The sequence below is a fragment of the Diospyros lotus genome, chromosome 5 (genome assembly GCF_014633365.1).
Source record: "Diospyros lotus cultivar Yz01 chromosome 5, ASM1463336v1, whole genome shotgun sequence".
NCBI lineage: Eukaryota > Viridiplantae > Streptophyta > Magnoliopsida > Ericales > Ebenaceae > Diospyros > Diospyros lotus.
The window spans coordinates 15,673,912-15,689,692 of record NC_068342.1 but is presented as its reverse complement, the minus strand read 5'-3'; the positions used below and the strand labels follow the sequence as shown (position 1 = coordinate 15,689,692).

Sequence of the window (15,781 nt, the reverse complement as noted above, 5' to 3'; positions counted from 1 at the left end):
GATCTGAATGCTACTTCTATGAAATAACAGTAACATAAAGCTCCTCTGCAAATTTAATGTGACTCGTGTGTGAACTGGTATAACATGATTTCTATCCTTAGAAAACAGGCAAAGCCATCTAGCCAGTAGTTAATTTGAAGAGAGCTCTTTGCTGCTTATCCTTGGATATCAATTTCAATGGGACAAAAACCTACTGATCGGTCTGTTCACAGCTCACAGCTCAACTGAAAGCGAGAAACATATTATTTACTTATTCTGTATAGAGATGTAAATCAAAGCAGATAATCTGACTAGTGAATCTTAGTGAGCCACTGTTTTGTTGGAAATCCAAACGAACTCAATGTGTTAGGCATTTGCTTCCCCATTCAACATGTTTATCATGTTTACGACTTGGTTCATCAAAACTTGTTTTTTGGCGAAGTTGAAAATTCTGAAAGTAGAACGACAACCTCAGTACACATCTTTCTTATTCCTTGTGGAAAATTAACTTGCATCGATTATCATATCTTTTTCATTTTACAGGATGTGGTTTCACAGGCCTTTTAAAGCCGATGAGTGGCTGTTATTCGTGGTTGGTGGCCAGGCCCAACATCTCTCTCTCTCTCTCTCTCTCTCTCTCTCTCTCTCTCTCTCAGAGTTCTAACTTTGCTTAGCTTTGGCGGCTTTGCAGATGGAGAGCCCTACTGCTTTTAATGCACGTGGCTTTTGTTCAGGTCAAATGTTTAACCAGAAAGGCGAGGTGAATATATATATATATATATATCACAACTTGTAGATGAATTAATATGCCAATACGTACATTATGATCACTACCAATCATACATGTTTTCTTCCTTATTAATTGAGTTGCTCTTGTCTTGTTTGTGGTGCTGAGTTTTTAATATTATGCTATGCTTTTTGTTGATTGGGGGGCAGCTTGTTGTATCATTGACCCAAGAGGGCTTACTCAGGAAGGCAAAGAACCCCCCTCCTACTGCCTCTGCTGTGCCGTCAAAGCTTTGACGTTTGATCTTATATTTCTTGTACCAAGTCCGGCGTAACTTCTCATTCCATCCAGAATATTCTAGATTCGCTTTGTTTTGTCATATGCATTTGTATTGCATGATCCATGCAACTTCATTGGAAAGGCAACAAAAGACTAATATCAGTAGTCATTCATACTAATGGAAATTTATAATCATGTATCACGCTACAACTCTCTCTCTCTCTCTCTCTCTAGCCAAAAGAACAAATCTGGGTGTCAAGTGAGGAGGCCTGCCTAGTCCTTCGCCTCACCACACCCATGGTTAAGCTTGGTGAAGCTAGTTTTATGTTAGTCTCCTCCTAGTGTATTCAAGTGCCATATGAAATTGACACGATCTTGTTAACTTTTAGTTAGTGGTTGCACCATGTATCTGTCTTCATGTAGCTTATTTCACTTTTTAATCTCTGCTGGACTACTGCCATCACCTTCATCTCGTGGTGTTGCGGTGGTTGTCACTTATTTGTGTTGTCCAGAATTTACAAGTTAAACCCGTGAATTTCATTTGAAGAAAAGTCCAAATTAGTGAAAATTTTAAAATTTAAAATCTAAAATCGGCCCAACCTTGAGCTTGGGGCCTATTCCAGTTGGGTTGGGCCTGGTTCCAAATGTTGAGCCCTACGCTTGACTACACTATGGGTCCTTAAGTCAAAAAATGAAAGGAAAAAACTTGAACCGGCCCAAATTTTCCTCTCAACCTCAACCCTGGTCCAATTGGGCCATGGGTTGGGCCTCCACGAGGTTGAGACCCAACCTGGAGCACGATTTGGACGATCTTGAACATCTCTACTAAACCAAATAATATGGCACTTCCGAAATATGGTTAACCTTAGATTCATGTTTGAAATATATTCATGATTTTGTGACCTCGATTCATAAGTCTAGAAGGATCCGGTCTGTCCCAAATTGAGATGGGCCCTAACAGGCCCATATAAAATTAATTATAGCCCATTGTAAATCATCTTCCTGGGCCCAACACAGTACCACAAGCCCACAACAATTACGGATCCTTTTTGGGCAAGTTCAACAATTAGGTATCGCAGAAGAATCTGTTCCATCTCGGTGACATTATCAAGCCCGTTCCCCAACTTTACAGAATTACGTTTCGTACCCCCGGCAAACATCTTCTTATGCAAATCTGCTCCACAAGCATCCATAGAAGCCCTCGGAGTTCCTTCATCCGTTCCAATTTCCTCTTATCTCACGGTCAGTGTTTACATAGATACATTAATTACAAATTTGTCCGAAATTTGGTCGATACTGCCGTATGAATCTCGGGATCTGTTATGATCCTTCATGTATTTGAATTGGGTTTCAATTTTTGCCCATTTTCTCGATTTAATTCTCTCCAATTGTTGCTACCATTTATTTTGGGAATTCGTGGTCTGTTGATTCATCGACGTGGTAAGAAAATTTTAGTCGATTTCTTGATGGATCTGAGAGAAGTGTGAAGAAAGAATGGAATTCTGGTGAAGAAATTGTCAGATTCACTTTTTCCGAAATGGTTGCAGCGTGGCCTCTGTAAAATTTGAGGTGTTTATGTTCTTGAAATGAGGAAATTGATTACGGTTACTTTAGGATTTTGTTCCAATCTATGAAAAACTGCAGATATCATTGGGTTGCTTTGATTAGTATCAATTTGACCTCCATTTGGTTGGGCTGCCAAAATGGGCTTTGATTGACTTCTTGGTGCAACATCAAGGAAGCTTAATTTGTATTTATGTTGGTGTAATATTTAATGTGAGCAGTAGCAACAATTTTTGGGATTTCATTGGACTTTTATGAACATTTAAATTATAGATTTCTTCAACTTGTAGGGGTTCAATCAGCAACATATGGACCCCATGGAAAGCGGAGTAGAGCATTCTGGTCATATAGAACCAGCTCAAACAGCTCTTATATGTGGGCTACCAGATGACATTGCTATTTTCTGTTTGGCAAGGGTTCCTCGTAAGTATCATGCGTCACTGAAATGTGTGTCAACGAGATGGAGAGGGTTGGTGTGCAGTGAAGAGTGGCATTCTTATCGCCAAAAGCACAATCTAGATGAGACTTGGATATATGCCTTCTGTAGAGACAAGTTTGAGCAGCTTTGCTGCTATGTGCTAGACCCCCAAGCGCCAAGAAGGTGCTGGAAGCAGATTCAAGTTCCACCTTGCAGCTTGAAAAGAAAAGGCATGGGCTTTGAGGTGTTGGGAAAGAAAGTTTACCTGTTGGGTGGCTGTGGTTGGGTTGAAGATGCTACTAATGAAGTCTATTGCTATGATGCTGCAACAAATGCTTGGAATAAAGCTGCTCCCTTGTCAACGCCAAGGTAATTCTATCTCATTGTACTATTGTGCTGATATAAATATATATATATATATATGCATAATGGACTGTTTCTAGTGCTTCTTAAAGTTGGTTTATCCACTTGCTCAATAGCACCTCCTTCTGGTTGCAACTCATCAATCCTGAGAACATCATATATCTATTTTATTACATGAGCAGACACCAAATTTGGTGTTCGAAAGCCCTGTCAGGTTTTTTGATTTCCCAAAATACCCTTTATATATTTTGATTGAAAAAAAGACAATTCGTTTCCAGACTTAAACCTATAATCTCTTAGCCACAATAGAGCAAGAGCAACCGTGCCATTTACTTGAACCGGGGCTCATCTTTATTTGAAATTTTCTTAAAAAACAAAAACTACTACAGTAGACAGTCCACCCTCTAGTAATAATTATTCCTATGCTTGACTAGTCTAATAAACAAATTATAAATTATAAATTATAAAAGGATCTATTTAACTCATTTTAGGATTATCAGTTCATGGATTCAACGTTTTGAAACAACTCTCTTATGAGTTTCTGTTGAACAGGGAGATTATTTTGGCCTTTTTTAACTCTTTTTATGTGGAACTAAAGTAAATAGGTGTCATCACTATATCAGGCAAGTGGTCTACTATGATGACCGTTTTCTTTCTCTATCCCTTATTCTTGAAACTCACCCCCTGGGTTATTGAGAGTGTCAGTGATTAAAGATTCTTCTCGTTGGCAAACCATAAGCCTAGTCCTTGGATATATGGGTTTTGGCTCAATTATTACACCGACTAAAAGAGATGAGAGTGTATCCTTGCAACGCTTTACTGAGCATTTGTCAGTTGCTCTTTACTTGTGCAGTACTCCAAAGATCCTTGTTGAAGATCAAATTACTAATTGGATTACCGCTTATATTTTGTGTATGCTAATAGTGATTTGGAGTTCATTAACTCATTTGACATTGAAGATGCATGCAGGTGCTATTTTGCTTCTGAAGTCTTGGGTGGGAAAATTTATGCAATTGGTGGCTTAGGGTCAAACTCGAACTCGAACGATCCACATTCTTGGGATACATATGATCCGTGCATAAACAGTTGGAGATCTTTGTCAGATCCCAATATTATCCCTGATATTGAAGATTCTATTGTTTTAGGGGGCAAAATCTATATCAGAAGTGGTTCTTCTGCTGGATCATCTCATGTCCATGCAGTTGTTTATGAACCATCGAGCTGCACATGGCAGCATGCAGATGCCAATTTGGTGTCTGGTTGGCGCGGTCCAGCTGTTGTAGTAGACGGGGTCCTTTATGTTTTGGATCAGAGTTCTGGAACCAGGTTGATGATGTGGCAAGAGGATACAAAGGAGTGGGTAGCTGTTGGAAGACTGTCGCCCCTACTTACAAGGCCTCCCTGCCGGCTTGTCGCCATTGACAAAAGTATATATGTCATAGGGAAGGGGCTTAGCACCGTGGTGTTGAACGTCAGCAACGTAGGGAATGTGGGAGGGGTAATGCTGAGCTCTTCTGTAACCAAATCAACTTCTGATGATGATGTAATTAGCTGTAAATGCATGGCAATCTGAATCCCTTTTGGAGATTTAAGACTTCCAAAAGCTGTTTATTGCATCTCTTAACTGTGTTGTTTATACTTAAATGGAGTATTTTATGATTTTCAGTTTGCATTGTTTCCGTTTTTTTGATGTTCATGGAATCTGGATCTGTTTCCATTTTTGTGTGTTTATAATTGGGGCGTATAACCCAGTAAGGCACAAAACTTAAAAGCAAGGACTGATACTTCATCAAATAACTTTTATCACTGATATTTATCATCAACCTTTGAAACCCTAATCTCCAAATGATCCAGTCCCTGGATAGATAGATTCATGAAACATTGAATAATACTTTCTCCCAAGTAATGGATACAAAAAGTCCTGCAAACCTGACAGATGCTGGAGCAGCTAGCCCTTCGCCGTTTCAAAGCTGGATGGATGAATTCATTCCATGATTGTAGATTGTCAATTCTGGAAATACATTTTTTCATCCTCTTTCAAAGGGTCAGATATAGCAGAGATATTAGTAGATACCTTCTGTCTAACCACCTTTGACCGGATTCAATGGGTCCTCCTGGCTTTATGTGCAAGACATCTATATTTTCAGTCCCTCACAACATAAGAAACCACAAAAACATGTCTTTCAAGCAACTGTGAATTCATCTACTATATCAGCTTATTACCATTGGGGGAAATGAACAAAAGACATCATTTCCATCATCTTCCTCTTGTCATTATTTCTTGCTTCAAACAGGAGCTAGGATGGTCAAAATTTTGCATTTGGTACTATAATACAGAACATCAAAGAACTTCCTATAGTGGCAACAAAAGTTCTCCGTTCTGAAACTATTGTTGTTCCATCATGCAATTCGTAACCACCTCCATGTCAAACTCAATGATCAACTCATCAGCACATATAATAGCAGTTCCATGTAAGAGGCATAAAATACTTCTATTCAAGTGTTGTGCCCCAGTCTCAATACTGGTACTGACATGTTGCCCTGTTTTACTTGTTTTTAAACAGTGACCTCTTCAGACACTGTATATGTCCATTGTTAAAATACAGGCATATCACAAGTTTGAGAAAATAATTGGTAATAAACTTTTACCATGTATATAAAATACATGCACTTATAATGTAGACAAATGAGCAAGTATTTTTTTTTTTTTTTCCATAGCTAGATACGTGAAAAAAAAAATAGATTCGGTCATGTGTTGACTATTTTAGAAATTGATGTTTTCAGTTATCCATGTGTAATAAAATTAAAATACCTTTATTAAAATAAAAAAAAAAGTGCTGAGGGTGAGCCTTGGATTTCATGGTAAAGGTAGCTCCTTTATGACTAGAAGGTCACAGATACTGTTGCAAAAATAGCCTCTTTGGAGAAAAGTAAGGATAAAAAAGCTGCAAACAAAGAACCAAAAACGATAGGGAACTTGTATGCTAAGGATGCCCTATAAAGAGAAGTACTGAAATGAGGGGCACAGATGTTGTGTTGCTCCATTTTGATGACCTGGTTAAAATTAAAAAGGCGAAAAAATGAAAGAAAGGAAACAAAAGAAAGAAAGGTCCAGAAAACTTCTCTTAATATTCCCCAAAATCTTCAGTGGGTCAAAATCACCACAGAACTGATCAAAACAGACATAAGATATCCACCTTTAGATAAATGTGGGTCAGCAAGTTTAGAAAGGAATTGGAGAAGTTATTGTAGATATATTTTACAGGACACTGCCTGCTCTAAATCATGCATCAGAATCATGATTTATCTCCGAAAAGAACTGGAGGTGCAAAATTGTTGTAAAATCTGGAGCAATCTAATTTTATTGAATTATGCTCTGCTTAAATACATGAGTTTGCAACTAAAATCCAGAAATAACGGCAACAAACTTCCTAAACTTTAGCTACTAACGTTAACAGCCAGTAGATAACAGAAAATGAGAAACAAATCTCCTAAAAACTTGGTCAAAGAGCATCTATATCAGCAATCCTACAGCTACTGATGCACACGTTCAACACTCCTCCTTGCATCAGTGGGTGAAGATTCCAAGTTTCTCTCTTAAAAACTCAAACCTGCTTCTAGAAAGAGCTTTAGTAAAGATATCTGCTAGCTGGTTTTCAGTCTTGCAATACTTCAAACACATTGTACCATCCTTTTGAACATCTCTGAGAAAGAACAATTTTATACTGAAATGCTTTGTTTTTCCATGAAAAACTGGATTGTTAGAGATGGCTATGGCTGCCTGGTTGTCCACCATCACCTCTGTTTTCATCCCTTGCTCCAAGTGCAAATCAATTAGAATTTTTTTTAGCCATAAGGCCTGATTAACAGCTGCTGTGGCTGCTATAAACTCTGCTTCAGCTGTTGATTGTGCAACAATTTCTTGTTTTTTTGAACACCAAGAGAATACACCTGATCCAAAGCTGAAACAGTAGCCTGTGGTACTTTTCATGTCATCTAAAGACCCTGCCCAATCACTATCCGAGTAACCTTGCAGCTTGAAACTCTGACATGTACTGAACTTGATACCATAACTTAAGGTCCCCTTGACATACCTTAGAACCCTTTTTGTTGCTTTAAAATGACTTTCACTTGCACAATTCAAGAACCTTGATAGTACACTTACAGCATACAAGATATCTGGTCTTGTTGCTGTGAGATACATTAAGCAGCCAATTAAACTTCTGTAAAGAGTTTCATCTGCTTGTTCAGCTCCATCATCCTTACACAACTTCTCCTTTTGACACATTGGAGTACTCATGCTTTTACAATTTTCCATGTTGAATTTCTTTAGGATCTCTTTTGCATACTTCCTTTGACAGATGAAAATTTCATTCTTTTCCTGCTTAATCTCCATTCCAAGGAAGTAAGTCATTTCTCCCAGGTCAGTCATCTCAAAGACTTGCATCATGTCTTCTTTAAAATGCTGTACAAGTTCAGTATTGTTACCTGTAACTAGGAGATCATCAACATATAAAGAGATCACGATAAAATTAGCTTGATCACCTTTGATATACAAAGTTGACTCACTAAGACTTTTAACAAAGCCTAAGTCCAATAGATGCTCATCAATCCTGCTGTACCAAGCTCTTGGGGCCTGTTTTAAACCATACAAAGCCTTCTTCAATAGATAAACCTTGTTCTCATGTCCTTTCACAGCAAAACCTTCAGGTTGATCTACATAGATTTCTTCCTCTAGAAATCCATTTAGAAATGCTGATTTCACATCAAGTTGGTAGATTGTCCATCCCTTTTGTGCTGCAATGGCTAACAACAACCTGATTGTGTCTAGCCTTGCAACAGGAGCAAATGTATCAAAAAAATCCACACCAGAAACTTGAGCATACCCTTTTACCACTAGCCTTGCTTTGTGCTTGTTAATTGAGCCATCTGCGTTTAGCTTTGTTCTAAACACCCACTTGACTCCAATCACCTTTCGGTGTTCAGGCCTTTCAACAAGTTTCCAGGTTTGATTTTTTTCAATCATGGAGAGCTCCTCCTGCATTGCAGCCCTCCATTTGTGATCCTTTTCAACTTCCCAATACCCTGCAGGTTCAAGAATTGCAACGTTGCATCTCTGATAAATATCAGAGAGCAATCTAGTTCCTCTTATAGGAGGATGATCAACTAACTCATCCTGATTTTGTAAAGGATCAGCAATCAGTTTCTTTTCTGCATCTTTCCAGCTCCATTGCTCATTCTCCATAAAGTGCACATCCCTGCTTATCAGAATTTTCCTCGTGTGAGGTTGGAAAACTCTGTAAGCCTTGGATATTAAGCTATATCCCACAAAGATGCCAGGCTCAGCTTTCTTATCTAGCTTGTCTCTTTTAATCTGTGGCACATGAGTAAAGCACAAGCATCCAAACACTTTAAAATTTTGCAAAGAGGGCTTGTAACCATACCAGGCCTCAAAAGGAGTCTTCCCATTTACAGCTTTGGTGGGAAGTCTGTTTAGCAGAAATACTGCAGTGTTTGCAGCCTCTGCCCAATACTCCTTAGGCAGTCCTTTCTTATAGAGCATGCACCGGACCATTTCCACAATTGTTCAATTCTTCCTCTCACTCACTCCATTTTGCTGTGGAGTGTATGGTGCAGTGAGTTGATGCTCAATGCCTGCTTCATCACAAAACAAGTTAAATTGTTCTGAAGTATATTCTTTTCCATTGTCAGACCTTAGAACTTGAATCTTGCAACCACTTTGGTTCTCAATCCATTGCTTGAATTTAAAAAAAACTCCTGCAACTTCTGACTTAAACCTGAGAAAATAAATCCAACACATTCGAGTGAAGTCATCAATGAAAACTATGTAATATTTACTCCCTTTAAGTGAAGGAGTTCTCTGAGGTCCAGCCAGATCAGTGTGGATGAGTTTCAGCTTCTCAGTTGCCCTCCAAATTGACTGTGAGAAGGATAATCTTGTTTGCTTGCCCAACTGACAAACCTTGCAATTTGGCACATCAGCTTCAAGATGAGGCAATCCCTGAACCAACTGCTTCCTTTGCATAGACAAGATTGCTGTATGATGAAAATGACCTAACCTCTTGTGCCAGATCTCTGTATTGTTTACAGTTACTGGATAAGCTACTTGTTCCTCCTTCATTGGATCAAGTGAGAAACTTTTACCTCTCATTTTGATTCTGAAAACTTCCTTGTCATTGGCATCCTTGATCAAACATTACTTATTTTCAAAGATGACTTTAAATCCCTTCTCAACTAATTGTCCCACACTTAGCAAGTTTTGATCAATATCAGGTACATACAAAACATCAGAAATTAATTTTGTACCTGTGCAACTTTCAATGGCTATAGTTCCCTTCCCTTTAACAGTAATGAGTTCACCATTTCCGATTCTGACTTTACTGGTAGTTGACTTGCTTAGTTCCTGAAATAGCTCCTCATCATTTGTCATGTGATTAGTACAACCACTGTCCACCAACCAACTTTCTTCAGAACTGGCAGTGGAAAAACAAGTAGCTACAAACAATTGTTCCTGCTCTTGCTCTTGTTGATCTGCTACTTGTGCACCTGCCTGCTGCTGTTGAGTTTTGTTCTTGCATATCTTAGCAATATGACCTAATTGCTGGCACTTATGGCACTTCACATCAGGTCTCCTCCAACACTTAAAAGGAGAATGACCTTTTTTTCCACAATGCTGGCATGGAGGATAATTTGATTTGTCTGCTCCCCCAGGTGTGATTGAATTGCAAGGCTGATCAACACTTCCTTTCTTTCCCTGCTTCTTCTTGCCCTTGGTATGTAATTTGGCCTGTAAAGCCCCTTCAACAGCTCCTTCTTGCCTCATAAGTCTTCTCTGCTCTTGTGCCTGAAGAGCATTCAACAATTCTGCCAAAGAGATGCTGGACAAATCCTTTGAGTTCTCCAAAGCAGAAATTGTTGATTCAAAACGTTCTGGAAGAGTAACCAGAATCTTTTGAACTATTCTAGAGTCAAGAAACTCACCACCAAGTATCCTTACCTTATTTGCTATGCAAAGAAGCTTATCAGAATACTCTTTCACAGTTTCTGAGTCTTTCATTCTTTGCATCTCAAACTCTCTAATTAGGTTCAGCATTTGCATCCCTTTGATCTTCTCATTTCCCTCGTACTCTTTCTTGAGAAAATCCCAAATTGCCTTTGCTGACTTGAGAGTCATAATCCTAGTAAAGATAGTTGATGAAACTGCTGTAAAAAGGCAGGCTTTTCCCTTGGATTTCTTCTGCTTCTTCTCTTTGTGATTTCTGATCTGTGCCATCGTTGGATTCTCTAGTAAAGGTGGAACTTCATAGTCCTCTTCCACTGTTTCCCAAAGATCATTGGCTTCCAAGTAGGCTTCCATCCTCACTGCCCACATTTGATAGTTTTCTCCGTCGAACACAGGAGGTGCTGCAGCCATAAAGGATGTCTCAGATTGCATTTTTACACTCACAAGGTCCCTCAAGATATGACGGCTCTGATACCAATTTGTTGTAAAATCTGGAGCAATCTAATTTTATTGAATTATGCTCTGCTTAAATACATGAGTTTGCAACTAAAATCCAGAAATAAAGGCAACAAACTTCCTAAACTTTAGCTACTAACGTTAACAGCCAGTAGATAACAGAAAATGAGAAACAAATCTCCTAAAAACTTGGTCAAAGAGCATCTATATCAGCAATCCTACAGCTACTGATGCACACGTTCAACAAAAATAAAATGAAACTGCCCATACTTCGTAGTGTAATACTTCGGAGAAGAAAACAAACCACAAGTCACAATATCATCAGCTCCCATGAAACCAAAAAAATAAAAAGCATTAAGCAACATTATGTTGCTATCACAAATTGGGATCTTGTCTCACAATCAGACCCCGCCATTGAAGTGAGAAAAGTAGCACATGATTGGTCAACATTCATTCACTAACTTATCTCAATAAGCTCCCCATGGATTTCCTCTTTTGTGTTGGTATTAGGAATGAGTTTGAACTTCATCTTGTTGGGTGGGCATGTGTTTTGTTTGTGTGTGTGCGTGTGGGGGGGTGGGTTTGTTGTCAAGAGAGCTTCTCGAGTTAAATTTTGACTGGTTAGTAGGTGTGGTCATCATCCTCTTTGTGAGGATGATAGGGAGGTCTCTCCCTGCTCCCCCCACACACTTTTCTTGTGAACTAGGATTATCATTGTAGTTCTCTTTCGTTTATTAGATGCAGTTTCTTTTCTTTCTATAAATCATTACAAAGCAAAAAAAAAAGAAAACAACAGAACTGTCACCATTTAACTAGGCCTGGCAAAATATGTTCATCTTTGTGAAGTGCTATTTAACTGGTGTATGGCTATAATTGTAAAGTTCTAATTCAGGCAAAAGTTCAACAAAAATATTTTTCGTGCCATCAGTAATGCCATATTTCATCTACACAAGAGGCACACGCCCAATACACTGATATATTGAAATGAATGTGAATTGTCATATAGCTACAGCAAACATATGTACCAAATTGCAAAATTAACCTGACCAAAAAGACTAGTAAAAATGCACAGAATGTGAAATGCTTCCGAAAGTTATATAACCAAAAATGGCCTTAGAATTTCAAATTCCAAACAAGAAATCCAGATCCAATCTAAGAGAATTTGATTGTTGAAGAAAGTTCCAAAAATCTGCTTCACATATAGGGAACTAAAAGGCCATGTAGACAAAACCATGAAGAGAATGAATTGATAACCCTATTAAACAAATTTCACTATCACCATGCCAAATTAATGGAAGGGAGTTAATCTAAAAATGGGAGAAGGGTTTTTTCAGAAGAAGCAAGGGTACAATTTGCTTGACATCGAACTCTCTAACTTCTTGTGTGTGTGTGTGTGTGAGAGAGAGAGAGAGAGAGAGGTGGGATTTTATAAAATTATGTGAAATTGTAACCAAAACCGTCTGGGTGGTGTAGTTGGTTATCACGCTAGTCTCACACACTAGAGGTCCCCGGTTCGAACCCGGGCTCAGACAACATTCCCTATTTTTTTTTAATAATTATTATTATCATGCTTTTTGCTCGGAATTAGAATGGATTGACTTTGGAGAATAACATACTCTCCTCTGTCTGGTGATTTCTCTCTCACATTATTATAATCTCTCATTTTCAACAACCATATATATATATATATACACACACACGCACACATGATGAAGATGAACAAAAATCTGCAACTTTCAACCAATCCAACACCAACACTGGGAAATTTCATAATTCAAAATCCATATAAAGAGCAGCAAGCAGTATGTAACGCTGCATTTTTCTTTAAGTCAAACTCTGTTTTTAACATATATACAGACAGGTGAGATGAATGGAATCCCCATATCCCCTCTGACGACTATGTAGTAACCCATTTCATCTTTTACGCTACTGACTGCCACTGTTCTAGAATTTGTCGAACATGGAGCCGATCGTGAAGCCCTTTGAAGCCAGGCGAGACATAATATATTATACAAGATGGAATTAATTTGTGAACATCTCTAAATGCCGATCCAGTTTCATCTCCGCCTAGCTAAGAACTTGGCCAACCATTTGAGGAGTGTCGCTCGTTCGAATGGCTCTTTCTTTTCGCATTAAGTTGAGCTTGAATCAGTTTCTGGGAGGCGATTGCTTCTTGTACGTTGGTCTGAACCAGCTTACACAGCTCGTCAAGGGCTAGCATTGGAAAGGGCTCCTCAATGAGAACACCCACCTGCAAAGATTGGTTATCGAATCACAGGCTCAGTATTTTGACTAACTGGAGGTTGCTTTACAGGTTACTGCATTTGCAAGATGACTACTTTACTCGAGAGCATGAGACTTTTTCTTCTTTTTTTTTTTTTTTTTCTTTTGCAGAACATTATAATTTGAACTATTAGCAATGAACATAATCACTCATTAGAAAAAAGGTTAGATATATGGACATCTTTGCATTGATGCCAAAATATGCACGTAATATGTCAGAATTATAATTGTAATTGTGAAACGTGATTCAACTGAAAACTATTTCCATGTGCTATGACAGTAGAATTTGGAGATTAAACGTAGAAAGCTAAAAGAACTTGGATGGTTCCGATTTGAATAAATGTGTGTGCTCAGATAGAGAGAGAGAGAGAGAGAGAGGTACTTCTTCAATGCAGAACAGTGAAGCAGCGCTAACGAATGTGGCAGGAACCACAATCCAGTTGCAGTCATCCCAAAGTATAATGGGAAGAGTAAGATGCCAAAGGACCAGAAACCTGGAGGTCAAGCGAGTGTAAGAGAGGGGGATTGGTATGCCCACGAGCTGTTCACAAACACCAATACCTTCATAGAAACACGAGATTTTTGACTCCTGCAAAATGATATTGCAATTAAATGAAGCAGAAGAAAAGACGTGGAACCCTTTAGGTCACTGTAGAAATATCAACAAGATTTCACTGTAGATGTATCTAAGAATGCAATTACCAGCAGGTTTCGCTTAGACTCCTCCAAATTTAGCAACTGAAGACCTTGGGAGATGAACTCAATAATGCAGTGAGGGCGATGTACTGAACGAAGAACTACTGCTAGATCATCAACTTCAAGCAAATTTTGAAGGTCACGCGCAATATTCGAGCCATGAATCAAATGGCACTGCATTCAAATGTTTGTATATAGCATTAATTGGCAAACAATAAGCGGGAAACATTATCCTCTGTGAAATGCAAATCTCATTTTCTCTTATCATGGCCACTCTAAATGATAAGTTTTTACACTAAAAAGACATATGGCTCTTGAAAGAACCACTGATGGGCATGTATTGGCACACTTACATTTATGTAGTATCAAAATTCCTTCCAAAAGGGTAAGCGTGAAGAAAGAAAAAAGAAAAGCCTACTAGAAATTCAAAATCTGACAATCAACTTGACTACTCTTGAAATTTGTGTTCCATAGCATTTCAGAGTCCAAGGTAAAACATGTCACCGCATAATAGTCTTCTCTCAAGTATTTCACTCACCAGTGTAATGAAAGTAATCTTCCAAATCTCAAACATTTAATATATAAGTAGAAAAATGCCTGCTCCTTTGGCTTTGAAGGAATACTAAAAACAAAGTTAAGAAAGGATAGGTACTATTCTTTTTGCTAAATTGAGATACACGTGTGTAGAAGCAGCGTTCTCCAGCCCTCTCTCCACCCATGAGATTAGGGCCTGATAGGGCTGTCCGCAAAGCGACAAGCCAACACTCCCACTGGGTTTCTTCAATACCCTTACTGGGTTTCTTCAATAACAGCGTCATAAAGCCCTTTCTCTCTTAAACCCCACTTAAACACAGTGAGTGGCTCACCAGGCACACTATGGTGGAGTAAAGTCGCTCACAGGAGTTGAACAAGTGACCTCCTGGGCATACAAATGCAAGCATCACCACCAGGCTACCACCCTGGGGGCGAGAAGTCACAATTTTCAACAGATAAAATCAACTACGGGAAACCAATTCACAAACCTTGAGAGCAACCGGAAATGCCACAATATACTGCAGAATTGCCTTCTTGAGGGAGGCATCACTCGGGCTCTCCACTGTAGCAATAACTTGGCGCGCAAAATCATTACTCCCCGAAATTACCTTAGTCCAGGCCTTCTTTCCTTCCTCGAACCTCGAATACGACGCTTCCGTCCTGAACACCAGCAGCAGCGCCAACGCCGGCGCCGTCAACTGGTACGGCAAGGACGAAGCCCGAAGGAGAGGGAAAAACTCCGGCAACCAGCCCACTGAAACCGCTGAATTGTAAGCGGCGATGAGCGCCGCCACCGAAGTGAAGGTGATCACCGGCGGGACGAGGGAGAGAATGACCCGGGAGGAGAGGCTGGAGAGGAGATGCCGGATGTGCCTTAAAGAACTGCGGTGCTGCACCCAATTGTCATGGTTGTAAAGGGACTTGCTCTTCTTCATGCCCCTCTCCTTGATGCCGTCGGCCCAATCGGGAATTGCGCGGAGAATGGAGATTAGGGTTAGGTTTGGAGGGTGAGGGGATTGGGAGGAGTGGGAGCAGAGTATCTTGAGGGAGAGATTGCGGGGCTTGGGGGAAAGAGATGGGTGGAATTGGGAAGGGGAGAAACAGGTGGAGGGTTTGAGTTGGGTTCTGGGTTTTGTCATTGGTTAGGACTAGGGTTAGGGTTTGGGGAAAGGGGGAAGAAGATTGAGAAACAAAAAGGAAATGGAAGAGAAGGGACATGCTTTGGTTACAGAGAGTGAGTGAGAGAGCGAAATAGTGTTTTTGTTTTGGGTTTGGGTTCGGGTTCGGGTTCGGGTGGGGGGAAGTGGTTGGCTGGCCGGCCAGTTAGTTAGGAGCGGTTACTTGTGTGAATGAGCTTTTTACACATATATATCCTCCATTTTTTTTATTTATCCATTTGTTTTTGAAGCTCTCCCTCAGACCTTAAAAATGCACAAATATGTTTCATTTTTTCAGTATA

At 39.4% G+C, this 15,781-nt stretch overlaps 2 protein-coding genes and 1 non-coding gene across 12 annotated transcripts in view; 2 read left to right on the top strand and 1 right to left on the bottom strand.

Annotated features, from left to right (window-relative positions):
• Nucleotides 1–4,995, top strand: part of LOC127801064 (acyl-CoA hydrolase 2) — a 69,320-nt gene extending 64,325 nt beyond the window's left edge. For 7 of the 10 annotated variants that reach the window (XM_052335879.1, XM_052335878.1, XM_052335880.1 and 4 more), the window contains 4 exons: nucleotides 523–571; nucleotides 671–739; nucleotides 2,839–3,335; nucleotides 4,299–4,995. In XM_052335879.1, coding sequence (XP_052191839.1) covers nucleotides 523–571; nucleotides 671–739; nucleotides 2,839–3,335; nucleotides 4,299–4,902 — 1,219 coding nt within the window. In that variant the 3' untranslated portion in view covers nucleotides 4,903–4,995. Of the gene's footprint in view, nucleotides 1–522; nucleotides 572–670; nucleotides 740–915; nucleotides 3,336–4,288 lie in introns of those variants that run through there. The other 3 variants (XM_052335882.1, XM_052335887.1, XM_052335888.1) reach the window with 3 other exon arrangements.
• Nucleotides 4,996–12,267: 7,272 nt separating this feature from the next.
• TRNAV-CAC (transfer RNA valine (anticodon CAC)) lies at nucleotides 12,268–12,341 on the top strand. The gene has a single exon. It is a non-coding gene; the product is annotated as a tRNA-Val (tRNA).
• A 194-nt stretch (nucleotides 12,342–12,535) lies between these two features.
• Nucleotides 12,536–15,579, bottom strand: LOC127801016 (UPF0187 protein At3g61320, chloroplastic-like). Its single transcript, XM_052335778.1, has 4 exons — nucleotides 14,811–15,579; nucleotides 13,795–13,962; nucleotides 13,475–13,681; nucleotides 12,536–13,060 (listed from the first exon to the last, which is right to left on the bottom strand). Exons 1-4 carry the CDS (start codon nucleotides 15,459–15,461, stop codon nucleotides 12,881–12,883), a joined length of 1,206 nt encoding a protein of 401 aa, XP_052191738.1. The 5' UTR covers nucleotides 15,462–15,579; the 3' UTR covers nucleotides 12,536–12,880.
• Between the last annotated feature and the right edge of the window lie 202 nt (nucleotides 15,580–15,781).